The sequence below is a fragment of the Borostomias antarcticus genome (genome assembly GCF_949987555.1).
Source record: "Borostomias antarcticus genome assembly, chromosome: 30".
Classification (NCBI taxonomy): domain Eukaryota; kingdom Metazoa; phylum Chordata; class Actinopteri; order Stomiiformes; family Stomiidae; genus Borostomias; species Borostomias antarcticus.
In genome coordinates this window covers 5,311,441-5,338,465 of record NC_140263.1, presented here as the reverse complement: position 1 = coordinate 5,338,465, position 27,025 = coordinate 5,311,441, and the positions used below count along the sequence as shown (strand labels likewise).

At 46.2% G+C, this 27,025-nt stretch overlaps 5 protein-coding genes across 5 annotated transcripts; 3 read left to right on the top strand and 2 right to left on the bottom strand.

Annotated features, from left to right (window-relative positions):
* Positions 1-4,332, top strand: LOC311327143 (SH2 domain-containing protein 7-like; the record flags this gene model as incomplete). Its single annotated transcript, XM_084460170.1, has 5 exons — positions 1-104; positions 1,748-1,837; positions 2,185-2,350; positions 3,604-3,975; positions 4,318-4,332. 5 exons carry the CDS (start codon positions 1-3, stop codon positions 4,330-4,332), a joined length of 747 nt encoding a protein of 248 aa, XP_084316296.1.
* Positions 4,333-7,345: 3,013 nt separating this feature from the next.
* Positions 7,346-9,565, top strand: LOC311327046 (alpha-ketoglutarate dehydrogenase component 4-like). The gene is made up of 4 exons (XM_084460059.1): positions 7,346-7,406; positions 7,700-7,763; positions 7,999-8,189; positions 9,048-9,565. The coding sequence occupies exons 1-4, from the start codon at positions 7,377-7,379 to the stop codon at positions 9,063-9,065; spliced, it is 303 nt and encodes a 100-aa protein (XP_084316185.1). The 5' UTR covers positions 7,346-7,376; the 3' UTR covers positions 9,066-9,565.
* Positions 9,566-11,328: 1,763 nt separating this feature from the next.
* pdxp (pyridoxal (pyridoxine, vitamin B6) phosphatase) lies at positions 11,329-13,215 on the bottom strand (the record flags this gene model as incomplete). The annotated part of the gene is made up of 2 exons (XM_084460169.1): positions 11,329-11,660; positions 12,615-13,215. The coding sequence occupies 2 exons, from the start codon at positions 13,213-13,215 to the stop codon at positions 11,329-11,331; spliced, it is 933 nt and encodes a 310-aa protein (XP_084316295.1).
* Positions 13,216-13,841: 626 nt separating this feature from the next.
* setd9 (SET domain containing 9) lies at positions 13,842-17,429 on the top strand (the record flags this gene model as incomplete). Its single annotated transcript, XM_084460095.1, has 7 exons — positions 13,842-13,939; positions 14,232-14,437; positions 14,586-14,732; positions 14,914-15,037; positions 15,433-15,548; positions 16,183-16,288; positions 17,342-17,429. 7 exons carry the CDS (start codon positions 13,842-13,844, stop codon positions 17,427-17,429), a joined length of 885 nt encoding a protein of 294 aa, XP_084316221.1.
* A 4,324-nt stretch (positions 17,430-21,753) lies between these two features.
* mier3a (mesoderm induction early response 1, family member 3 a) lies at positions 21,754-26,253 on the bottom strand (the record flags this gene model as incomplete). The annotated part of the gene is made up of 11 exons (XM_084460079.1): positions 21,754-22,328; positions 22,898-23,073; positions 23,755-23,882; positions 24,207-24,301; positions 24,543-24,621; positions 24,766-24,908; positions 25,060-25,132; positions 25,253-25,326; positions 25,447-25,567; positions 25,697-25,831; positions 26,155-26,253. 11 exons carry the CDS (start codon positions 26,251-26,253, stop codon positions 21,856-21,858), a joined length of 1,596 nt encoding a protein of 531 aa, XP_084316205.1. The 3' UTR covers positions 21,754-21,855.
* Between the last annotated feature and the right edge of the window lie 772 nt (positions 26,254-27,025).

The following is a 27,025-nucleotide window of genomic DNA, read 5'->3' as shown; positions in this document are numbered from 1 at the left end:
ATGAAGAGGAGGAACACCATACGCTGGTTCAAAGAGACGCAGACGCGCAAGGTGGTCCGCAACGGAGCCTTCCCCTGCTGGTTCCACGGCATGATCAAGCGCAGGTGAGGCCCTCCTGACAGAGCGTTCATGGTCGCTCGCTGCTCGTACACACACTTGTGACTTCCTGCTTTCGCACGCGCTTTTGCTTCTCTGTAACTTTTATTCCTGTATTTTATTTTTCCTGCGTTTTGTTTTAAATGTCCTTTTTTTGCATTTCGTTTTATATGACCTTTTATGTGTTGCACTTTGTCTTGATGCTTTTAAAGGTACCCAATGTAGTTTTTCACCACTAGTATGCGCTCTAGAGCAAATTTGAGAAGGTGGTCCCCGAAAATCGTGTACTACGTCATTGCATCAATACGCGGAGCACATAATAGTGATGTTTCACACATCTTTGTTGTTTTCAAAACATTAGCGAAATATCATTTTGCGAAGAAATTACAAGGTTGGAAAGACATTTAAGTGATTCAACATGTTTATTAGACTACAAGGAACCATATAATCGAGGAATTTCGAAAATAAACAGAACTGATTGTTTTGATTCACGTTTCGTTGGGTACCTTTAATGCCTCATTTAAAGAACTTTGAATTGCCTTGTTGCTGAAATGTGCTCTACAAATAAACTTGCCTTGCCTGTGATTATACAAACTCAGACGTGTCTTAGACATTAGTACATAATAGGCACGTCAGGGCTTTGGCCTGTGAGTTATTTGTGTATTAGGGCGCTACTGATGATACTGTACACGATAACTGGTACATGAACAATACCTTGGATAAGTTAGTAAAATCAGAAAGATCAGGTACAAGTGCAGGCTAATGGATTCATTAGCCAAATAGTCAATCAATCAATCAATCAATCAATCAACCAACCAATCAACCAACCAATCAACCAATCAATCAATCAATCAATCAATGTATTCATTACAAAACATGCAGAAAATGGACAAAGGTACGCACATCCAAAATGCTTAAAACTGGGTGCTAGACAGAAAAACAAACTGATCCGGAGTCTGCACACCAGATATATGCTCCCAGGAATATTTAATTGGCACCGAGGACTCATTACAAAACATGCCTTTTACAATGGCGAATAAAACGTAGTAAAAAGGTTAAGCAATCCAAATGTAATTCAATGTGCTGCATTGCCCCGGAGCTTGTACTAACAAAAATCTCCAAAAACTGCTCATGTTACACTTCCTTAAAAACACAACGAAACTTAACACTTATATAAGAACATTCCAAAAATGCTCACCACAAGAACGTACACGAGTGACATTGTAATTTCTGTAAATCGTTCTGGGCGGGTAGAGGGCCAGACTAGTATCGCAAAAGTTTTTTTTTTTTAATCTTCACTGGTTTACAGTTTTGTCCTTCGAGAGTTCATGCTCACACAGAGTGTGTTAGTGACCGGTCTGCACGTCTGTCAATCAATCAATCAAAGCTTTATTTGTATAGCGCATTTCATACCCAGAGGCAACACAATGCGCTTTACAGAGAACAAGGGAGGAGGGCATACGACCCACTCTCTACATATTCCAGAGGGAAGCAAAAAAACAGTAATCACCCGGGGGCCAGATAAGTGAGCTGTAAAAATTCTTCCCTGACTCCTCTCAACAAGGCGATCGAGCAAGCTCCAGGAGTATGTTTGTCTACCAGCTAAGAACATTTATAGAGCAATAAATAACATTAAATTACATCCCCTCAGACAGGCCGAGGACCTGCTGACCGACAAGCCCGTGGGTTGTTTCCTGATCCGAGTGGGAGAGAGTCGCGAGGGATACACACTCTCATACAGGTACCTGAAGACCATACAAACACACTACAAACAAAAAAACATCGTTCAAGAATACTCAGACTCTACACAGAAGAGTCACTTTAGAAAATATCTTATTACATTACATTACAGTCATTTAGCAGACGCTTTTACCCAAAGCGACTAACAATAATTGCATTTAACGTAGGAAGAGCCAGTGTACTACTACTCACCAGAACTCACAAGTGCATCTTCTCTCTAAAACAAGTGACTAAGACTCTTATTGACCCTATCCTGGATGAAGACGTGTTATATAAACCCCCACCACCACCACACCTTGAATGAACGTCCCGTGACCTTCACCCTCTGACCTCTCTCCCCGTGTCCAGAGGCGAGAACCGCTGTAGGCACTACATGATCGAGATGCAGTCCAACGGGAAGTACGTGATCCTGGGGGAGGACAAGGCCCACCCCTCCCTGCCGGACCTGGTGGAGCACCACACCCGCACGGGCATCAAGCCCTTCATGGAGCTGCTGACCAGCCCTTGTGGACAGGTAGGGGTGTGACTAACCAATGTAGGCAGGGGTGTGGTGGTGTTTAAAGAAGTGGGTATACTGTGGGTCCATGGATAAAGAAGTGGGTCTTCTGTGGGTCCATGGATAAAGAAGTGGGTCTACTGTGGGTCCATGGATAGAGAAGTGGGTCTACTGTGGGTCCATGGGTAAAGAAGTGGGTCTACTGTGGGTCCATGGATAAAGAAGTGGGTCTACTGTGGGTCCATGGATAGAGAAGTGGGTCTACTGTGGGTCCATGGATAAAGAAGTGGGTATACTGTGGGTCCATGGATAGAGAAGTGGGTCTACTGTGGGTCCATGGATAAAGAAGTGGGTATACTGTGGGTCCATGGATAAAGAAGTGGGTCTACTGTGGGTCCATGGATAGAGAAGTGGGTCTACTGTGGGTCCATGGATAAAGAAGTGGGTCTACTGTGGGTCCATGGGTAAAGATGTGTGTCTACTGTGGGTCCATGGATAAAGAAGTGGGTATACTGTGGGTCCATGGGTAAAGAAGTGGGTCTACTGTGGGTCCATGGATAGAGAAGTGGGTCTACTGTGGGTCCATGGATAAAGAAGTGGGTATACTGTGGGTCCATGGATAGAGAAGTGGGTCTACTGTGGGTCCATGGATAAAGAAGTGGGTATACTGTGGGTCCATGGATAAAGAAGTGGGTCTACTGTGGGTCCATGGGTAAAGAAGTGGTTCTACTGTGGGTCCATGGATAAAGAAGTGGGTCTACTCTCTATACCCTCCACTACACTACTGGATGTAGGCTGGGGGATAATCTTATCATTCGTTTATTACCGTCATAATTATGCTATCTTGCCCAATCGGATTCAATCCAGACTATGTGAAACAACGACAACCTAGCGACCGCTCCGCTGAAGACGATTGTGATTGGTTTAAAGAAATACAGCGTCCCGCCCCTTCCCCCTATCCCTGAATGCTAGAGTCCAGACAGACTTTTCTCCAGTGTGTAAGCAAAGTGTAGAGGGTTATGCACATTGATGTTGTTATAAAGACTTATGGGATGTTATGATGAGTGCTATCAGTATTTTTTGAGGGGGAATTTGGCACCTCAATTTAATTTGTTGTTTGTTGTTTGTTGTTGTTTTTCCCCTCACACCGCTGGCTTAAATGTTCTAAATTGCCTTTTAGAAAGGTTTCATCCAAATATCTAAGCATATGGACATGGTTGTCCACATGGACATGGTTGTTCAAAACTCTGCATACGTGTGCGTTCTCCCAGACGTGCGACCAGGAGACGGACTACGAGGAGCTGAAGGGGTTCCCCCCCTCGGCCGTGCCCCCCCGCGGCCCCCACGCCGCCGGGCCCGGAGACCAGCCGGACGCCGACCCGGACCAGCTTCACCTGGAGCTCCAGCGCCTCTTCCTTCCCCCGGGTCAGAACCGCGGCCCGGACGCCCACAGACCCCCGGTGCTCCGCAGAATCTCAGAGCGCCGGCGCCGGGCGGAGGCCGAGGGAGAGACGCGGGGGGGCAGGCTCTGCGAGGGGGGGGGCAGCGGGGGAGAGGAGGACGAGGAGGAGGATCCGAGGCCGTTCCCCAGACTGTACCCGTCGATCCGACTGGCTATGAAGGAGATCCAGCAGATCCAACAGGTCAGAGGGCGAATACACAGCAGCAGGGAGAGGGGGAAGGAGGGAGAGAAAGAGTCGGAGCGGAGAGAGAGAAAGAGATGGAAGAAAGAGAGTAGAGAGTGACTGCAAGGGGAAAAGGCCATGGTGTTCTTGGGGTCATTTCACGATTCATTCACGCACGGACGGATAAACGTCTTGCGAAAACACCGCCAAGTATAACTCCAGCTGAGTTTGCTTTAACCCTTGCTCACATACCGTGTGCACTGTAGCCGTGCTGCCTTCTCACGCTCTCTTCTGTCCGTGCAAGTCCCCTCCGACTGATCCTGCCTTCATCCTGACACTCCTCACACTGCTGGGCCTCAGGCTGCTTGTTCTTGATGGATTCAGGAAGAAAGGCCTCAGCTCTTTGCCCGGGCATGACAGTGATCCAGCCCAAGTGTCTGTTTGATTTTGGCAATAAAAGACTTGGAAATTGGCAGCCTGTCAATCAGCGGGGGTACATTTCCCTCTCTCTTTCTCTCTCTCCCTCTCTCTCTCTCTATCCCTCTCCCTCTCTCTCTATCCCTCTCTCTCTATCCCTCTCTCTCCCCCTCTATCCCTCTCTTTCTCTCTCTCTCTCTGTCTCTCTCTCTCCCTCTCTCTCTCTTTCTCTCTTTCTCCCTCTCGCTCTCTCCCTCTCTCTCCCTCTCTCTCTCTCTCTCTCTCTCTCTCTCTCTCCCTCTCTCTCTCTCTCTCTCCCTCTCTCTCATTCTCTCAAGCACTGAGATTGTTGCCTTTAAAATGAGTGCTTATAGGAATGTTTGTTTTCTTATTTTCTCATTCTCTCCATCTTTCTCTCCCCCGCTGTTCTCTCTCTCTCTCTGTTCTGCAGCTCTTCTCAGGCAGTCAGGACCACGCCCCCTCCCCCCACAGCACCCCCAAACCCTCCTGGAAGACAACCGGTACGCCCCCCACTGTTAACGCCCCCCACCCCGGGGGTTATTAAAGGAGTAGTAAAGGGAAAATGCATGTTTATCCCTGTTTTAAGGTTACTTATGATCATATACAATGGTTCAGATCAAAACGTTGACAAAACTAACACTTTTGTGAAAGTCTGATAATTGCTCTAACACCCTTTTGGTCATACAATGGATGTGGGTGGGCACCTTGAAAAATCATTAAAAAAAACATGTTAAACTCTCGATTTCAAAGACAAGAAAGTTCATCTCATCTTAAAGAAAAACATTGCTGAGTTGTTATCCTATGGAAGCGACTCCTCCTGCCCCACATACCCTCTTGTGATTGTTTTTGTATTGTCCTTCTATTCTTATGACATGTTCATGTGTGTTTGTTTGTTTGTTGTTTACAGATTCATAACCCATGGGAAGGACAGCATTCACTCAAGGCTACTATTTATTTATTTTTTCCAAAACTGAACAACTGGACACATTTGTTTTTATGATCAAATTTCACGACAGTATTTTATTTTTTTTACGTTTTGTGTTTCACCGTTTTGTGTTTATTTTTCTGTGTATTTAATTGTAAATTATGATTGAGGCGTTTTTACATTCACTGATTTACACAATAAAGAGTTATTTTTATTTTTTAAATACATTTCTTCTTTTCTCTATTTTTATTGATACTGTTGCCATTCAAATATTTTTTTTTTACCAGTCCCGCACAGAAACAAGCCAGCCAACGCACATAAGCCAGGCTGGACCTGGCCTGGTTACTGTAGTAGGATAATCAGCCAATTAACTGCTACCTGTAAAAGGGGAGTGGTTCTGCTCAGATAAAGAGATCTAGACATACTAGAACAGACAAACTGGAGTCAGAGATAAAGACAGAAACGTCAACAGGTCTCAATCAGGTTTTTGTAGCAGAACGTCGGTGATGGATCTCCGGGTCGTGGTTCTGGTTCTGTGTGTCGCGGCGGTCTCCGTCCACGGTACGAGAACAGATCCCAGATCTTTACCTGGAGGGGGAACTTGTGTGTGGACCGCCATGGGAGCAGCAGTCTAACGCCAACAACAGAACTTAATCTAAAGATATTCATATTGTTTAGCATCTTTATTCTGGATTAGTTTCTGGATTAATTTATTCCGATCCTGATTGTAACTATAGCAACTAAAAAGAATCACTGTTGTCAGTAATTCATGTAAATAATGTTATTTTAGGAGCCATTCCAAAATGTTGTCTTTCCATCTCGAGGAAGATTCCGTTCAACATACTGATGAAAGTGGAACGATTTGACATCCAACACAACCACGGGGCGTGCGAGATCAAGGCTGTTGTGTGAGTAGACTCTCTCTCTCTCAATCATCCAATGACAAGTTACAATTCAACCTGCTGAACTACAGCACACATGCATATTCGTTGTGATACTTAACCCTTTTAATACGTCACCGGCAACATTTAAAAAATATCTAACAAATATTTAATAATATTTAAAAAATATCTAACAAATCTAAAAAATTCCTCACTCCAACACTTGCTGAAAGCTGAGAAACTGCGCTTTCTAGTATTATAGGGAAAATCCAATTAATATTCGAAATGTTGTCACTGTATTTTCAGGGTTAAAAGGGTTAACTAAGTACCCTCTGTTGTGCTTGTATTAGAAAAACGTCTTAATGAGTGGGATTCACTGAAGTAGAATTGTGACTCATCTCTATGCTATAATTGGCCTATTCTCCAGATTTTACACATCTTCTAGGACCTAATGTATACAAATACTAGTTCAACACCTCATCTCATAGCTGATCTTTCAGGATATGTTAACCTTTACACTCCTAGCCTCATAATGAGCCTCTCTCACTGCAGACTGTATGCCAACGGGAAGCAGTACTGCGCTGGCCAGCGGGTGATGAGGATCCTGATGGACCTGCAGTACAAGACTCGGAAGATACGGAGGTCATCCACGTGAGGACTGGTGTTACCCAGCAAGATGCCACGACAACTTTAACTATACTCTCATATTCTGTTCGTTATTCCTGTTCACACAATCCTCCTTTCTCCTCCTCCCTCACCATGTTACTTGTTAAACTCTAGAGTCTAGTGTATAGCCTATATCGTAGGCTACAGGCTGTATAACAATGCCTATAACGTTTAGGAATAATGGGGCATACTTGCCAACCAACCTACTAAATTCTTTATTTACCATTTCGACTATGAATTTTCATATTTATCATTCACTTTTATTATACACACTTTTATACTATAAATAAAAATCACAAATAAACCCAAACTGTTTGATTAGTGTCTTCGTTTTTGATCAAAAGCCTTAAAAGCTTTAAGTAAATATGTAGAAAATGTTTATGGTGCCATTTATTTCCACCGAGCAAAGTGTAAACGAGATTTTTGGTCAAATGGCGCCACCTAGCGGTGCGTCTGTTCCCGAACCCGGAAGATAACAGTGAAGGTCATTCTCCTTGGGGGACTGAAAGATGGCAGCAACTGGGAGAGCAATTGTGCAGGTTAATAATCTCTAGTATCCTAATTGAAGACATTTATTACCATGATTTTGAAGTGGTTTCGTTCTCAAAAGTGGTCTATAGATTAGTCTACACCCCACGCTTAGTCTAGACTACTATCCATGATAACGGCGCTAGTCTGTTCGTATTAAAAGTGGTTAAAAGTTCAGTCTCGGGATGTTGAGGGTTTTTTATAATCGTTCGACAACCGAGACTACAAATAATTGCTCAACATGAATCCCTCTAATTTAATAATGTAAATGAGGTTTGATTTTGATGTCATTTTGACTTCACAGTCTGTGCGTAATCATGCGCCACTGATCAAGTTTCCAAATCGTCTTGGTGTTCCCAGACCAAACGGTACGGTAGGTCCAGCACACCCAAGACCAGTTATATTTTATATAACTGTGTATATATACTGTGTATATAAGATATACACAGTAACGTTATGTTATTTTATGGTATTATGGTGTGGAGGTCCTGTTCAAGACCAAAACATGAGCATAAAAAACAGAACCACTTGTGGACCACTTGTTTTGGCCTACATCAGAACTTTGAATATTGACCCTGAGAATGATTGTACCGTGTAACACAGCCCAGGAGGTGCTGAAGACAGGAGTGACCCCAGCACAGCAGTCCAGCGGTACACACAGTTCACCCATGACCTCTGCCCCCGCCCCCCTGCCTCACCTCCCAGGGACCCCAGACACCGTTGCCAGCGCCAGAGAGCTCCCTCAGAGGTACCGCAGGAGGACGGTCCCGGCAGAGGAGATGGAGTACATCCAGGTGAAAATGGCGTCAGTAGGGCTGGACTCCTTTCCAGAAAGTGGTACTCTTCAATGTAGCCTACCCTGACCCTGTCACAGATATTTAGGCATCCTTCACAGATCTGAGGCAATTGGGCATCATAGCCCTTAGCCCCTAGTGACATCATAGCCCCTAGTGACCACATAGCCCCTAGTGACATCTTAGCCCCTAGTGACATCATAGCCCCAATCAATCAAAGCTTTATTTGTATAGCGCATTTCATACCCAGAGGCAACACAATGCGCTTCACAGAGAACAAGGGAGGAGGGCATACGACCCACTCTCTCCCCAGTGACATCATAGTCCATATTGACATCATAGCCTCAGTGACATCATAGCCCCAGTGACATCATTGTCCATAGTGACCACATAGCCCCTAGTGACATCATAGCCCCAGTGACATCATAGTCCATAGTGACCACATAGCCCCTAGTGACATCATAGCCCCAGTGACGTCATAGTCCATAGTGACCACATAGCCCCAGTGACATCATAGTCCATAGTGACCACATAGCCCCTAGTGACATCATAGCCCCAGTGACATCATAGTCCATAGTGACCACATAGCCCCTGGTGAAATCACAGTCCCTAGTAACATCATAGCTCCTAGTGACCACATAGCCCCTAATGACATCATAGCCCCTAGTGATATCATAGACCCTACAGATCACATAGCTTCTAGTCATCACGTCTTTGTTGACACCTGTCAGATCTGTGAGTGGAAGTGAATGACAGCTTTCTGGATCGGGGTGCACCAGTCTTTGTAAATGTAGACTACCAAGACATGCCTGAGTGTCTCTATGCAACTTGACAGATCTCTCTCTCTTCAACCTACAGCGCGGTGGACCAGAGTAACAGCGCTTCACATCCTCACTGACCGTCTACTCTGGACACGTAGCCTCGCAAAACAGATTCATCTACTCTGGACACGTAGCCTCGCAAAACAGATTCTTTTACTCTGGACACGTAGCCTCGCAAAACAGATTCATCTACTCTGGACACGTAGCCTCGCAAAACAGATTCATTTACTCTGGACACGTAGCCTCGCAAAACAGATTCATTTACTCTGGACACGTAGCCTCGCAAAACAGATTCATCTACTCTGGACACGTAGCCTCGCAAAACAGATTCACCTACTCTGGACACGTAGCCTCGCAAAACAGATTCATCTACTCTGGACACGTAGCCTCGCAAAACAGATTCTCATTACAGAACAATTCAGAATATACCGTCCTTTCTGCACTATATACTGTTGTATCACAGCACTGACATGTACACTTAGTGGACACTTTATGAGGTACTAGGTGTGCCTAAAGTGGCCTACCTAATCTAGCACCGGGGGGACCCCCTTTTACCTCCAGAACCATCTGAATTCTTTTTAGTATGGATTCAGCAAGGTGCCTTTCAGCAGAGGGGCAGTATTTCTATTACATGTATTTCAATTACTTTTGAGTATTTTGTAATTTGTATTTGACATGAAAAAACAGAAAGTAATTTGTAACAAGATACTGAGTGGAGTCATTTTGTTTTTTCAAAATACTTTCTCCATGATTCATAAAACCTTGTCCAGCAAGCATGAGACAACCATAGACAAGCTAGAAACAATTCAAACAGATACAAAGCAGGAATTTTAATTAAAAAACAAAACGCTAATCAGTACTACATACAATAATGTACAATTCAATTCACAATATGCATGATCTATATTTCTGTAAGTTCACACAAAACAGTTTGGCATTCCAGTGATTTAGGTAATTCATCTACAGTATGAAAGTAGTCTTCAAATCTTTAAAACAAGTATCAGTACGATCTCAAGCTACTGTAAGTATAAGGACAATGATCAAAAACTATTATTCTCAATCAAATGTATATTTTTCTTCACTAATTATTTACCCAACTGAAACCCATAAAATCTCATAATTAGTGTAATACGCAACACACCTTTTAACTAATATCTGCTAACATTCTAGAATGGCGCGGATAAAGAACAATCATTTTCTGATGTTCTTATTAATATTAATATATTTATCCTCATCATTAATTCCATACAAATCGAAATTCACAGCTCAATTTCAGTGAAAGGACACATCAAACCCAAATGAAGAAGAATTAGCGAAAGCATTGCCATCTCTTCAAAGTGTCAGACTAAATGAAGTATTGCAACTTGAAGAGATGATTAGTCAAAATCAAAAGCATTTAATTGCTGGAATATAGAATTAATTTAATCAATTCCTGCATTAAATTTCCTACAAACCTCTATCTTTTCTCAAATTGTCTTTGATCTTCAAGGATTGAAAATAACCAACATGTTTAGGCAAACATTAGACATTGATGCAACACTTACCAACATCAAAGTATTTCAGTCCAAGTTGCCTTATCTAATTGATGGACATTACAGTAGGTTAGATCATTAGATCTTTGTTTAGCTAACACCATGGCAATCAGCTAGTCTTCCCTGGGTCCATATCTGCCACCAATACCACAGAAGAAGCTACATAAGGGTACATATGTCTGTTCTGACTCGGTTCTAAAGAGGTAGGGTGTAGCGTTTTCCCATCCGATGACCTCATCCTTCAACACTTCATGGTCTCCATAAAAAAACTAACAGCTTGTCTGATTGGCATACAGATGGTGACATCTATGACGAACCACAACCCAAGTCAATACCGTATGTCAAGGAACTATACGTTTATCACAACAAACGAATAACACTGCTGTTTGGAGACTGTGTCGATTGGATTGTAATGTGACAACACTTGAGTTTAGGTGGTCTTCATTCAGAAAGCCTACGGGGGGACGCTACGTAACGTGTCCGTTGCGAACGGCTGCCATAAGCATGCAGAAGCTGCGCCAGAGTCCGGCGCTGTGACGGGGTTCATTACATGCATCATAACATCTCGTATTCCTGGCGGACGACAAAGCTCAGCATGCTTATGGCGAAGCTCTATGACGCACCACACAGACTGGGTAACGGCTTTACGAATGACTGCAGGACACCATCTTGGATACTCCACAGCCCACGACCACACCCCTCTCCGACATGTCCAGGGTTCTAAGCACAGGCACAGCTTTAGCGGTATATATAACCCCCCCACACACCCCCACACCCACAAACCCCTCAGTCCTCCTCCTCATACGCTTCCATGAAGTCACCGATCGTTTCCACCACATAGTCCGGCACAAAGTCCATCCTCTCCGGGTCGTCGCTGTCCTTGTAGCCCTGCGCCTCCGCCAGGGTGGACACGCCGGTCAGGGTCAGCATGGTGTCCAGGCCGCACTTCGCCCCGAACAGGATGTCCGTCTCCAGGCGGTCGCCCACCATGAGGGAGAGGGCGGGGTCCAGGCCGAACTGGCTGGCCATGCACTCCCACATGAAGCGGCTGGGCTTGCCGATCACCGTCGCCGCCCTGCTGCTCGCCGTCTCCACCGCCGCCGTCAGGCTCCCCGAGCCTGGGGGGGAGGAGCCACAAGGGGGAGGAGCCACAAGTTAAAGAGGAGGAGTCAGCTGTAGCACGGCAAAACGTCAATCCACAGAGATAGTAGTACAATATGGCCCTAACAGCATTAGTGAGAGGACACATTAGACTGCGGGTGGAAATTAGCTGTTTAGCTATAACCTTGTACAGTGCATCTATCCTTCTATAGGGTAAATGTCTACTGTACCTTGTCCCTGTCTTAAAAATAAATAAAAATCAATCAATCAGTGCTGCAAAACAATTGAACAGTACTCAGCAGTAGTACGTGTTGACGCTGACTGGTGCAGATAAACCCAGTATTTGTTTTTGTTTTTTAAACAAAGCATTCAATCGCTTTCTATAGTTGGCTATATCGAGCAGATGTGCCAGGGCTGCTGATCTGGCGTTTTCTCTGACAAACACACACACACACACACACACAGTTCTCTCTAACCACAGGTCTCCAGCAGGTTCTCAACCTGATGCTGAACTATGAGCAGTTCTGATTGGTCAGGGTATGAATAGGAAGAAATATGGGATGGTAAACACTATAGCAAAGACACTATAGCAAAACAAAATGTTTGCATTACCTATTTTTATGATTTCTCTCGTCTGTGTTGTGTTCAACGGTTCGAGCCATGTTAAGGACTTGCCCACGGCGGGATTCGAACCCATTTTCAACAAGCTGTCCCTTTTTTCACCATATTTCTGCCCTTGGTGCAGGTAAAGATGGATTTTTTTTTCCAGATTTTTTTTTTTAAGTTGGCCTAATGATGAGATCAAACATCTAAACTCGAAAAATTCCACATGCAATATGCTCTTTAAACTCACTCCTCAGTTAATAAACGGGCCTACCCGTTCTGTGGAAGCTGCGACGCAGTGACACAAAATCAAGTGGGCCCTAAAGTGTGACACCACTTTCAGCAGTCTGTGAGTGTGTGACACCTACCTGGTGTTATCCTTCCTCCTCGCAGGGGGTGCCAAGGGTCAGGGTCGGTGGCAAGAAACAAGCACTCGGGGTTTTGCAAATAACAACAAGCCTTAGCCAGTTTTATGAAGTTGAATTTCTCATCGTATCCAACCAGCACTGCCCTAACATCCGGGTCCAGCGGGTAGTCGTAAATGGTCCCCGTCTGTGCGTCTGCGTCCTCCTCCACCATGGGGACCCCTGCGTCCTGTAGCTCATTCACCACCCCCTGGCACCCGATCACATACACCTTACCCTGCACCTTCGCCACGTCGCGTAAATACGCCGCGGAGCAGTACGCAGAGCTGAAGATCTCCTCCTCGGCCACGTCCGTGAAGCCCAGGCGCGTAAACTTGGTCACGTAGTTGGCCCGGGGCCTGGTGCAGTTGTTGGTGACGAAGAAGACCCTTTTGCCCCGCTGTTTCAGGAGCGTCACCACCTCCGGCGCGCCGCGCACCGCCGTCTCTCCGTTCCAGATCACGCCGTCGCAGTCGAAGAGCACGGTCTGCTTGGCGTCGAGCAGCTCTCGGATCTGGGGGCCCCTGATTCTGGAGCAGCCTCGCTTGCTTACCGCCCCGGCCATTCCCGCACGGTGCGTAAAGGAGCAGCTCGACTCTACCCGCAGTCCAGGGGGGCTACGTCACTCCGGTCAACCGAGCGAGGACGGTTCCCGGTTCCCTGCTCTCACAACAACAACGGATCGGTACCGTATTTTTTAATTTAAAATATAATTATCCCTCTCCGAGTTTGATAGGCGTGGATCTGCCAGTCCGTAGGTTGTGTGATCGGTGTGGATCTGATACGAATCTACCGGTCCGTCCATCTCCCGCAGTGTCCACACAGAGGGGCGGGGAGGCTGTTCAGTGACCAACAACCACACTCATCCTATTCATTCCATTGGCCCGTGGCACTTTAAGACCCGCCTCCCCTCCCCAGACTGACCAATGCGATGGCGCGTTTATTGTAACCTGTATATTGATCATTACGGTCTTGCAACATTTTAGTTACAAAATGACTCTTATGAGAACACCACGGGCTGTAAAGCAAATGAACCTTGCCCCACTCCGTAGGTGTAACAGCGCACCCTTTGCTGAACATTTACTGTTTTATATCTAATTTTATATCCATGATATTTCCCCCGCCAGCCGGATGGTGGCGCTGTCGCATTACCAGGCTGTTTAACTCGATGGCAGCCTCCATGGCCAGATCATGATCAGAGCGACACTGAAAACCTTTCAAGACAAATGGAAGTCCTACCGTCACAGATTTGTCCCCTGGATTGCACTGAACCTCCAGAAAAACGAGAGGTAAATTCTGCAATGGATCTTTTGAGATGTCTGAAGTTAGAATGTAGTTTATAAGGTAAATAATCAACTTCAGAAGTCACCCCCCCCCCTACAATTCCTGTTTGAGTGTAAGTAGGTGAGGGCACAGCCATGACCTTTCACCTAGGCATGCTACAACTGTCCTGTCAATACAGATATGCACTGGTAGGGCAAGGTGAAGAATCAATGCAATCCATAGTGAAGCCAGTAGCTACAGTATTTGCCCCCTTTTTTTACCCTTAAGTGACTAGAACCCATTTCAAATGTACTTCAGAACTCTTCGCCAAGTCACAGAGCGCTCCCAAGACAAGCTTGTCTCAGACGAGGATGTGACGGAGACGCTGCTGGAGCTCTTCAGGGCGCTGCTCCGAAACGACCCGGCCAGACAGGCAGAGGTTTTCGGCCTGCTTCCCCCCTCGGCCCAAACACACTACCGGCACCACTACGGGGCAGAGGGGGGCAGCTTGGGGGCAGAAAGAGGTGTGTGTTTTCTTTATACTCTTATAGACTCTTATAGGTCTGTCAGTGGTGAGTTTGAGCAGTCTGCACAGCTCGTGGGTGTCAATAGTTAGAATTATACACAATACCCTTGTTTGTGCGTTGTACCTTGTTTTCTATTCTGCAACAGGAGGACCAGGAAGTGAACAGGAAGCTATGTTCCACACCGTTGGGTTCTGCATCGAGCGGAAGCCCAGCACCTTGCCGTTCGGTGGAACGGGCGTTTTTGTTGCCAAAGGGCGTGTGCCGAAAGGAACTACAGTGGCCATGTATCCAGGTACACCCTGACACATTCTACTGAAAAACAAATAATAATATGGATCTCATCTTTTGACCAGGCATGGCCGATACCACAGCAGCTAAACCACAGTCCTCATAATAATAGATTCCTAAAAAGAAATGGCCGTCGTTTGGATGATTAATTGCTCCGGACTGGGTCTGTTCTTCTGATCTCACAGGCACCGTCTACCAGACCTACGAGCCCGTCCTCTTCCAGTCCATCAGGAACCCTTTTGTGTTTCGATGCATAGATGGTGTTTTGATCGACGGCAACGATAAAGGCATCTCCAAGATGGTGTACAGGTGATAATTATGTTTTTTTTTATTTTTATGACGTACTGTACTCTAGCTCGGGAGGTCGAGTGCCCGGTTGGGGACTGGAAGGTCCCCAGGTCGGTGTGTCCTTGAGCAAGGCACTGAACCCCAAATCGCTCACGAGCGACAGTGTTGCAGTACTTAGCACTGTCGCCTTACAGCAAGAAGTTCCCTACGTTCCCATGTTCTCCCTGTGTTCGCAAGGGTTTCCTCTCAAAGAACCCAATATGAAAATCTCGCAGAAGAACAGATGCTCTTCAGTCCGGTCCCTGACCGGAACTTGGACTTGGTGCAATATCTTATCCACCTTAATTTCAATGTTCATCTTTTTGTCATATAAACTATTAATTGATCTAGATGTGAAACGTATTTGTGTCCACCAGATCGTGCAGTGGACGGGACAGACTGGGTCCTTTCAGGCTGAGTGACATCACCTGGCTAACAGCCAATCCGGAGAACCCGTTGGCGATTGGTCAGTACGTCAACAACTGCTCCAACGGTACGCCACGTCTGCTTCGATCTGCCAGACAGTCAGTCAGCTAGTCACCGTGTTGCCTGCACACTGCCCCAACCGACACCAACGTTGGGTCGGTGTACCATGTTGGTGACTGTTGGCGGTGGTTGGATGGATTTAGCAGCTGAATTTTAAACTTTCAACATTCTAACAACAGTTGGAGCCGTGTGCAGACACCTTAGAATGGTTTATTGCTTTTATACAACGGTTACTACAGCTATTAGTGTAAAATAAACACACAGCAATGTAAAATATTAACATTTATTCAAAACGAAGCATCATTCCCTCAATTCCGCCGCGCAAAATAGTTCCCCTTACAAAAGGGTTGCCAATCAACAACAACAACTACAATGCATTGGATCAAATGGGAGGCGCATTAATACTGAAAATGGAATGATATGCGGCCCCAGGTGTGTGTTACAAAGTATTTTAACACGGCTTCCAGCCAATCAGAATCAAGAACCAGAACTAACCGTTGTATAATTGTAGATATGTAGTGTAAGTGTACATGCTTCTCTTTCATTACCTTAGAGACCATTTTGGATCTTCAACATTAACTTTCACATGTTCCCCTGCTTCATAATGACCTTCCATCTTCCATCTTGTTCCCTCCACCCAGAGCGGGCTGCGAACGTGTGCTACCAGGAGTATGACGTGCCCAAGGGGTTTCCTCTGGAGCTCCGCCAGTACCTCCCTAATGTCAACTACAGACACGACACCCAGAGGCAAGGCCTGGGACACAACTCAGGTCATTCTGTCAGTAGAGAGCCTGACCAGAAGCAGGAAAACCCCCATGGGACCTTCAAACAGAACAAATATGAACAGTATTCAATGACTGGAGACAAATAATTTCTTGATCCTGATTGAATTGTGCCATGACCATACACATGTTGTTTGTCAATTTAAAACATACATTTTACTCATCTCTAACTCACAAGTTAGCTAATATTAGCTAGCTACACTCGTTTAACACTCACCAAAACCTGGTAAAGCCGATTTTACACACTAATTCTCCTTTCGCATAGCTGCAGCTGTCAACATAGCCAGACTAATAGTGATTTTCACCACTTTAAATACTTTTGAACTCGTTCTGGAATAACTGCTTTACAGTTTTATGACAAACTGACTTTCTTGACTTGCAAATGTATGATTTAAATTGACAAACATATGTGTATGGTCACGGCACAATTCAAACAGGATCAAGAAATGATTTGTTTCTTGCTGTTCTCTACCATACCAGAATAAGGTGCCATGGGATGGGGCTTCCGCTTAGGCACTCTATAGGGCTGCGTTCCGAATCGCATACTTCTACTACTTACTACCAGTACCTACTACAGCTGCCCTTAGAAAGTACGTACTTTGCAAGCAGTAGGCATCCAATTGGAACATACTACCTTGTCATAACATTGCGTCTTGAAATTTGCCCACATCCGTCGCTGTCCATAACGCAACATTCGTCTACAGCTGTCACGACTCGCACATGTGACGCACATTTCCTCTGCGCACAGGATTGTGGGTCAGAATAGCCAGAAAAGCCTGCTGGCTTGCATACTGCAAAATACCACCGGATGTAGTAGGACATCCTGGTATTTTTGCCATACTGCATGTGGCATACTATGTATTGGGACATACTACATCCTGTTTTGGCATACTATATAGTAGGGTAGTATGCGATTCGGAACGCAGCCCAGGTGTTTTTTGTAATGACAGTGCTGAGTCATCATTCCTTTATCCCGACTCTGCTGAGTCATCGTTCCTTTATCCCGACTCTCCTCCAGGTCTTTGCGATGTGTGGTCCTCGTCTCGCTCCAAGACCTCCGCGCAGGGGAGGAGCTGTTCTCAAACTACTACACCATAGTGCATTAGACAGTCTACCATGATTGAATACTTAACACTGTAGCCCATTAGGTCAACCATGATTGAAGACTTGGAGACATCAGTGGACCTTGTAAGCGTTGACCAGAAGGCTTTCGCGTAAATAAGGTCCCTCCAGTACCTGCCTACCCTCCTACCTACAGTACCTGCCTACCCTCCTACCTACAGTACCTGCCTACCCTCCTACCTCCAGTACCTGCCTACCCTCCTACCTCCAGTACCTGCCTACCCTCCTACCTCCAGTACCTGCCTACCCTCCTACCTACAGTACCTACCTACCCTCCTACCTCCAGTACCTGCCTACCCTCCTACCTCCAGTACCTGCCTACCCTCCTACCTCCAGTACCTGCCTACCCTCCTACCTCCAGTACCTGCCTACCCTCCTACCTCCAGTACCTACCTACCCTCCTACCTCCAGTACCTGCCTACCCTCCTACCTACAGTACCTACCTACCCTCCTACCTACAGTACCTGCCTACCCTCCTACCTCCAGTACCTGCCTACCCTCCTACCTCCAGTACCTGCCTACCCTCCTACCTACAGTACCTGCCTACCCTCCTACCTCCAGTACCTGCCTACCCTCCTACCTCCAGTACCTGCCTACCCTCCTACCTACAGTACCTGCCTACCCTCCTACCTCCAGTACCTGCCTACCCTCCTACCTCCAGTACCTACCTACCCTCCTACCTCCAGTACCTGCCTACCCTCCTACCTACAGTACCTGCCTACCCTCCTACCTACAGTACCTACCTACCCTCCTACCTACAGTACCTGCCTACCCTCCTACCTACAGTACCTGCCTACCCTCCTACCTCCAGTACCTACCTACCCTCCTACCTCCAGTACCTGCCTACCCTCCTACCTCCAGTACCTGCCTACCCTCCTACCTCCAGTACCTGCCTACCCTCCTACCTCCAGTACCTGCCTACCCTCCTACCTCCAGTACCTGCCTACCGACCTTAGAATTAGCATGCTAGCGATGGACAGTGAGACGGCTCAGAGTGAGAGGTAAATGAAGAGAGACGTCCATATATATTCATAAGAACATTTCCATTTATTTCTGCGTCTGTACATCCGGTATTGGACTGGAACATAAAATACAAAATAGTCATCAACAAAAAGAAAGTGTATATATGTACAGTTTTATGAACAATAAACTTTACTTTTGAATAGTTCTGGTATTCAATCCTTTCTTGATTGTCTACTTTTATACTAGTCTTTTAATCCCAAATGAACGGTGAAAATTCTCACAACTGCACGATGGAAACATGTCATTTTCAACTGGAAATTCAAACATTACAAAAGACAATCGAGATTTATCTAAAAACCTTTTCCTTTACAGATCGAGGGAGGGGATCATTACTGTACATGTAAGCCCCTGGAAGAAAATGGTCACGACTACATTTACAATTTCGCCTCAACCTATGTATTTTAAAATACAGCATTGGATATAAATTAACATTACTGCACCAATATTTTTTATTTTTCTAAAAGCTCTGGAAAATAAGTGTTTTTGATCCTTGGAGGACAATTGCACAACCTACCTACCCAAATGTAACATGGTTGTAAGTATTTGGCTAAGCCAATGGTATCGCTAAACATTCTTCAAGTAAGTTCATCGAGGAAAAACCAACCAGCTGCTGACTAATGGAAAGACCACCATTAGGGGACAGATTGGACACCATTTGGGGACAGACTGGACACCATTTGGGGACAGACTGGACACCATTAGGGGTGGTGATACGAAACTCATCGTTTCAGGTGTTCACATCTCACTGGACCTCTAGTGTAATTACAGACACTAGCTTTAACGGCGTTCCAGGAGGCGATGAATTACCCAGCGCTGACATGCTCCGCCCTCAACACACCTCCCATACACACCCAGGAGGCGATGATGTACCCAGCGGTGACATGCTCCGCCCTCAACACACCTCCCATACACACCCAGGAGGCGATGATGTACCCAGCGGTGACATGCTCCGCCCTCAACACACCTCCCATACACACCCAGGAGGCGATGATGTACCCAGCGCTGACACGCTCCGCCCTCAACACACCTCCCGTACACACCCATAGACGCAAGTCTCTCTGGTACAATTTTAATACTGCATACTTCACTCCCTGCTCAACAGTTCCATAGCGAGCTCTCAAGACACACCATGACAGAGCCATTCAAACCGTGACCTGTCCTGAATCCTGTACAGCGCAAAGTCCTTTATCAACGTTTTATCAAATTAATAAATAAATAATAAATTACGCTCTTTGTGAATACAAAAAAAAAAAATTCAAAAAAGGCTAAATACAAAAACGATATCGGCGTGTGGGTGTGGCGGTGGAGAAGGCATTTCTGTGGCTTACGCTTTAAGACTAGACTTGAGTGTTCGGACGCCACGGATAGGAGGGTTAACCAAGATCTCTGTACATATTTACAAACATTATTGCCATGAAAGAGGGAAGCAATACAGCATCATACTTTACTCAAGGGACAAAAAAAAGAAATGCCATGATGCGTCCGAGTTGAGGGGGAAAACTCAAACCAAATCAAAGTATTTAGGTGAATAAACCTTTATGGAGGTTGGGCCTTCATGTACTGGCTAATGACGCATCTCCAACCAGAGGGGTATGGATTCATCTAGAAAGTGAAATGTCAGATACTCCAGGGACCAAGGTTTCTCAATGACCAGGATAATTCCCAACAGGTGACGTCCAACCCTATTGTGAAACATATGGCACGCCCGCACCAACGAGCACCATGCACACAACCTCCCACATATCCTCAATTGCACTTCAAATCCCCACTCATCTTCAGCATTCTAGCAATCCACTTTCCTTAATGTAAGACCTGTTCCGTTCCAATGCATAGATACATTAAGTTAACACTGGTCAACAGAATATTGTCAGAGGGGGAGAGAGGCTGGAGTTGGAAGTTGGAGGCGGGACGTACACAGCAGCAACCTGAAACCCCAATCATTTGCATAATTAGTTGTTAAATGTTGGGGTGATATTCCAAAACAAAGTCTTTCAGCTACCTACAAGTGTAACTCGCTGGGATTAGAATAAACATGCATTGTTCAACTTAATATAAATAGCAATCATGGCAAACAAAGCTACTCTAGTGCATTTCAACATAACGCTCAAATGTGCCCATTTCTGCTTGCAAAGCATTTTCAGAGGTATAAAGAAAACAAACAAAAAAAAGCTTACGTTGATGACAATGTTGCAGTCCAATGTTATTTTTGTAATAAATACCCACCCAATCTAGCCAACCATAAGGAAAACATTTTCCAAATGTAAATATATATATAAAAAAAAAAAAAAATAACTTTAGCTGAAAAAAAACAACAAAAAAAGCACAAAATGGCAAATATGATGCCTCGTCAGTTGTAATGATCAACTTTCCCTACTCATAACTTGTTTTAGCATACTATATTACCAGCTAAACCTTTCACACATTCTTGTGGTTCTGCGTTACAGACCATGACGAAACAGAGGTGAAACAGGACCAGATTCGCCACAACTAATTATTCAATCATTCTTAAACGACTATGGGTTTAGTTCACATTGTATTAGGATATGGCAACTAGCAAAATAGCCAAGAAACTGTTATTTGTTTTACTGTCACCAATTGAGGACCAACTATTTGAGGGACATTACATTTGATGAGTGATTCATAATCCTGGCGTGTGAAATTCCAGTACCTACAGCGACGACAGAAACCACCAACAAGCAAAACAAAACATAACATTATGCTTTTTCTTTACCGTTATAGTATCTGAAGTGCTCATTGATAGTATACAGAGGGGCTCACATTTACTAGAAAGTATATCTTCCTTGCACTGGATGATAAGTGCATCTGTTCAAAATATACAAAAACCTAGGACCCTCATACAAAATGCTACATCCAGGGCCCGGTTGGTTGGGGGGTGTACCTGTAGACGCTGAAAAGTACCACTGTGGGGTTCGAGGGGCAGTTATCTCTGAAAGCCTCTTGTGCTGCCAGAGAAACGTTGTCATTGTGTTTCCCAGGTGTAGTGTGTGTGTGTGTGTGTGGGGGGTGGGGGGGGTGTAGTACTAACGTGGGCCGTCTCTCCCAGCGAGGGTCGAGCCCCCCCAGTAACAGACACTAGCGAGACAGGGCTGCGTTCTCACACTTCCCAGAGCGCAGGATTGAAAAATAAATGGCTATATTCAACTCTTGAGAAATCAAGATTTTTTCTTTTCTTCTTTAGTTCTGTACAAGAAGACATCACTGATGTCGAGGTAAAAAACAACAACTTATATTTATGTATTTACACATATATAGAACCAGAAATAGAATCTCCAATGAACAAATATGTACAGACAGTGGTGGGCGTCGCCCGCCAAAATAGTGGGAGGGAAGGAAGTCATGACGGTTGCCTAGCGACAGGCCACGGGGTCACTCCGACTGCAGCGGCGTGTGCTGCTGATGTTGGTGCAAAGTGTGTGAGTGAGCGTGCGCCCCCATGTAGCTGTTCGCCTCGCCGGGCGCCGCCGGGCGCCCGAAGTCCGTCACCGACACGGCCATCTTGGCGCTGGTGATGCGGTGCGGGCGCGCGGCCGCCTCGTAGTCCAGCCCCAGGCTGCCCACCGCCGCCTCGTTGAAGGGCTCGGGCAGGCTCATCTTCAGCCGCTTGGAGGGGGGGCGCTCGCGCTCGTCCATCGCCCCCCCCCCCGCCAGGTCCGAGTGGTAGAAGCCGGCGTCCAGCAGGCCGAGGCAGTCGGGGTCTCCCGGGCCGGCGGAGGGGAAGCCCAGGGGTTGGTCGTGGCCCAGGGAGGCGCGGTGGAGGCCGTCCAGCGGGGGGAAGCCGTAGGAGTCCAGACAGCCCACGTCCCCAGGGCTGCACACCGACGCCACCGTGCTGGTCAGCGCTGGGGGGTGGGGGGGCGACGACACGTTTACACTTCAAACACTCCACTTTCACATGACCTTCGCCAATATTCAATGACTTTGAATAACCGAACATATTTCCTCATATTAGTGTTGATTTACCGTTCAAGTTACCCCCCCCCCCCAATATTGTAAAGCTCAATCAAAACAACATCAAATCTAATCCACCCACCCATCATCTATTCACTCATCCAATCAGACTCATCCAATCAGACTCATCCAATCAGATCGTTCGTACCTACCAGTATTGTACTGCTGAACAAACTGTAAAACAGATTTCGGACCTTATACTATATAGAGCACTTTGGTGAAATGTAGTGCACAGGTCTGTGGTTATGTTGAGGTGTAGTACTGTCAAAGTGTTTGTGGGTATTGTAGTTGTCTGTCTGACAATGGCTATATGGCGAAATTATGAATTTCCAAAAGGATCAATAAATTATCAATCAATCAATTAATCAATCAATCAATCAATCAGTAGCAGACAGGATCCTGATCGTCCTCATCTCCAGTCTAGAGTCCCTCCGTTTGGACTGCAGTGGCGGCGTCTCACCAGAGAGGTCGCTGGCGGTGATGGAGTTGAGGAGGGAGAGCTGCTGCTCTGCCGTGGGCTCCATGCGGCCCCCGCCTCCTCCTCCTCCTCCACCTCCTCCGCTGCTCCCGGAGCACAGAGAGGAGGCGCTGTCCCCCAAACCCTCCGCCTCGTCCACCAGCCGGTCCATCAGGTCCCTGAGAGCGGCATCGACAACAAGGCTTCTGAACAAGTAGTGCTTAGTCAGCCCTAAACCCGCCATGTTCTGGCCTGCGCCTCCACGTGCGCCTTCACCTGCGCCTCCACCACGCGTCTCCTGCTCTGGTTGAATGTGCCGGGAACGCGGGAATTAACACGGCTGCAAAATATGCAGGACATACCGCGGGCTTTAGTGCTTACTTAAAGGAGTAGTTTGCGTTTGCTATTTAGCATCCTAAGCCCTGCAAAACTTCTCCTTTAAAAAGTAAGCACTAAAGGTTTTCTGAAAGTGCAAGGTTTTTCTGTAGCTGTGTTCGGAATCGCTCCCTATTCACTATATAGTGCACTATATAGGGCGTCAGCCATTTTGTTTGTAGTGTCCGAATTCTCCACGGAATTTTCATTCCCTATATAGTCTACTATTACCCACAATTCACCTTGATTTGCAGGGAACAGCGCATGTACCCTACATTTTCTCCGTTCCCTAGGTAGTTCACTACATGGTGAACCCTATATAGGGAATAGGGAGTGAGGGAACGAGGGAGCGATTCCCAACACAGCTAGTGTGTCTTCTAAATACAAGGTAGCTCTTCCTCATTGTTCTCTGGCTACACAGCGCCGATCTGGGGTGGGGACAGGGGACAATACCAGAGGTTTGGGGACAGGGAACGGTTACTCACGTTACGCCTGGGTAAACGCTGTACTTCTTTTTCCCAAACCGGTTCTGTTGGACAAAGAAGTCAAATCGCTCCGACTTCTTCCACATGTAGTAGAAGGCCACGCACTCGGCCACAGAGCGGGTTTTCACCTGGGAAGAGCAGGGTAGTCCGGGGTTAGACAGGGGGACAAGGCCTCGCAGGCAGGGGTGAAAATTAACTTTTTTGGCTCACGGTGAGTCACCTGCCAAGGGGACTGTAGATGAAAAAAATCTACCGGCCAAGTATATATATTTTTCAGATAACCTTCCGAAATCTAGTCGCCAATTGGAAATTTGACCTGCATTTGGCCGGTGGCAAGGTGTTAATTTTCAGCCCTGCTTGCAGGACGTTTGAGACTAACATCAGACGTGCACTCGATTCTCATAAATTGACACACACATACACAAAAAAAAGTGTATTTTGGGGGGTCTCACTTTGTGTTTCTGTACGAGGTGGAAGTTCTTCTCGTAAAGCAGCAGGGCGTGTTCAAAGTTCCGGCATTCCTCTTCGGACCACGGTGACATTTCACCTACAGATGACATTTACACTCATTCAACAGACGCTTTAACCCAAAGTGACTCTCAATAAGTACATTTGTCTGGAGTAAGTGAACCGCCTGTGTGGTTGGGCGGGGGGAGGTAGCCCAGAGGATCGGAACCCGGGTTAGGGTAAGGGATATGGTGGGGTGCTTACAGGGCAAACTTGTAAATTCCTGAACCTCCACGGTCTAAAATACACATCTGAGTCAAAGCGTTGTAAAGCCAGCGCACCTTCTGTGGACTTGCTGAAGCTATACTGCTCCAGGGCGTCTTGGACGTTGTAGTTGCACTTCATAAGCTCATACAGGGCCTGGGGAAAGAACAGGAAAAGGGCATTTTGTTAATCTTCTGTCTCAAGACTGTGTGTGTGTGTGTGTGTGTGTGTGTGCGCATGTGTGTGTGTGGTGTGTGTGCATATGAGTGTGTGCGTGCGCACATGCGTTAGAAACTTTACCTGCTCGTTGTCTTGAACCAGCCCCCCCTCAGACCCCCTCTTCGCGTCCGCCAGCAGGGCGGCGCTGTGGCACAGGAAGTCCTTCACCCTCTGCTCAGACAGCGCCTCCGGCCGCCACAGCAGCTGGTCTTCATTCTCATACACTGGACGAAACACAGCCGGGAAATGACCAATATGTTTACAGCACTTGAAGCCAGCCATATCACATATCATTATCTTCTCAGACTGTGATCTGTGTAGCTCCATGAAGTGATACTTGGCGTAAGAGAGAATAACAGAATACATGTCACTCACCTTTTTCATCGTCCCCATAGTTACAGACAAGAGGCGGGATTTCAGCTTGGTACTGAGACCCGACCATGATTTCCTGTGACGGGAACGTGCAAACAGAACACGAAGGGGTTGAGTACATTTGGAATTATTAGCGAACCGCCTCGGCTTAGAACGAGCGATGAGGTCACCGCAGCGGGAACGCAGAAACACGGACCTTCCTGGAGTCGTCAGGACACACCCCGTCGTCCTCTCCCTCTGACTCCTTGTCTCCGTCATATATCGCGTTGGCTGCAAATAAACAAACAAAGAAAAAACAAATTGGAACACAAATTAAGAAAAAGGGGGCGAGTGCGGTCGTTAAAACACTCCCAACGATGAAAGTGGAACACAGTGTGGATTATGTCTTACAGCGCAGTGTTCTTGGGAAGAAATCGCTGGTTTCGTGCGACGTGACCGACGGCGTGAGGTCATCCGCCGAGGACTGCGTTTCCTCGTCGTCACCCGACAGAAGGTCTTTAGCGATTTCCTCCTAATAAAACAAAAAACATTCAACGGCGGTTCAAAGACCCTTCGTGTCAAACGGCCACATTTATGACGTCGTCGTCCCCGAAAAAACGAGTTCAAGTGTCCCATCGTAGGAATTAGCGGCTTAGCTCACCTTGTCTAGTGTCATGTCAGGGAGCTCGTCGGTCAGTTCCACGGAGGAGCTGTCCGTGCTGGACCCCCCCGCCATGCTGATGGCAGCCTCATATCTGTACAGAGCCAGCAGGTCCTCGAGTGGCATGTTCCCCTCCTAGCAAGAGAAAGCAATCGAAGGCAGAGAAGCACTGATCAGGGCAGTCATCCTGGGCTTTGCTTTTTGATAAGTGAACACATTAACTACAATCGGGGACGCATTACACTGAAATAACTCATTCATTACCATGGATCTAATTAAAACGATGAATCACAAACATGATTAACGAAAAAAAGTAGTCATTTTGCGGCATAGCCTACAATTGTGTCAAATATTGTAGTTCCATCGTTTTAAAATCTATTTCTTATCTGACTATCCAACTCTTTTTTTCCCCCCCAAGATTTTCATAAATAAATGCAGTGCGTTTCAAAACGCCGTACCTTCTCTAGATCAGCGATCTCGGCGCTGACGCTGGCCGCGCCCTCCTGTAGCTCCTCCTCCTCCAGCGTCCGCTCGTCGTCGTAGTCGTGGACCAACATCTCCGCCGTCGGATCGAAGTCATGGTCTTCTGAGGACAGAGAGCCAACTGGGGAAAACGACACCGTAGAATTGGTTAAATTGTAAAGACAGGTGGAATTAAGAGTTAGTATTCAATTGTCTAGGAAGATAAGTTTCACAGTGCATCGTTTTAGTGTTCTGAACATGGGTGAAAGGAAAGAAGGTCCCGCACACTGTTGACAGCTTGCAAAACAGAACTCACTTTAATAAGACACAGACAACGCTTCGATCGGCTAGGATCTTCCTTAGATCTGGATCCTAATGGATAGAAACGTCTGAGCTATCAGCAGTGTGCGGGATCGTCTTTCTTTTGACTCGCTGCACTCCTATGCACACCTGCTAGCCAAAGCCCATTGGTCCAAAATTGCAGGTTTTTTTTTCTCCATAGTGTTTTGAACATGAAATGCATGCGTGTTGTTTCCTCAAACTGTAAAAAAGCAGGAGACAATATAACGACTCACCTGGGCTCGTACTTCCAAAGGAAGCCTGTAAAGGCAAAAATAAACTTTTCAGCTTCAGTTATCAAACTCTGCTCGTCAAAGCTAATGGTCACTGATCAATACACAATTGTGTTCCATCATCCAGGTGAGCTTGGACTAAGAGTACATAGACTTTACAATGTGCATCTAGTACTTAACAACAGTGATTCTCAGGGATCAGGAGATTGAGGACGTGCAAGCAACTGCTGCAATTTCATATTCAACAAGAGCTGAATCACCCAGTCAATCAATCAATCAATCAATCAATCAATCA

Excerpts from the sequence above, each read along its gene's own strand:
- LOC311327046 (XM_084460059.1), top strand. The coding sequence starts at position 7,377 with ATGGCAGCAACTGGGAGAGCAATTGTGCAG. Across the intron at positions 7,407-7,699 it reads CTGGGAGAGCAATTGTGCAG|TCTGTGCGTAATCATGCGCC; the intron begins GTTAATAATCTC and ends TTGACTTCACAG. Across the intron at positions 7,764-7,998 it reads TGGTGTTCCCAGACCAAACG|CCCAGGAGGTGCTGAAGACA; the intron begins GTACGGTAGGTC and ends CGTGTAACACAG.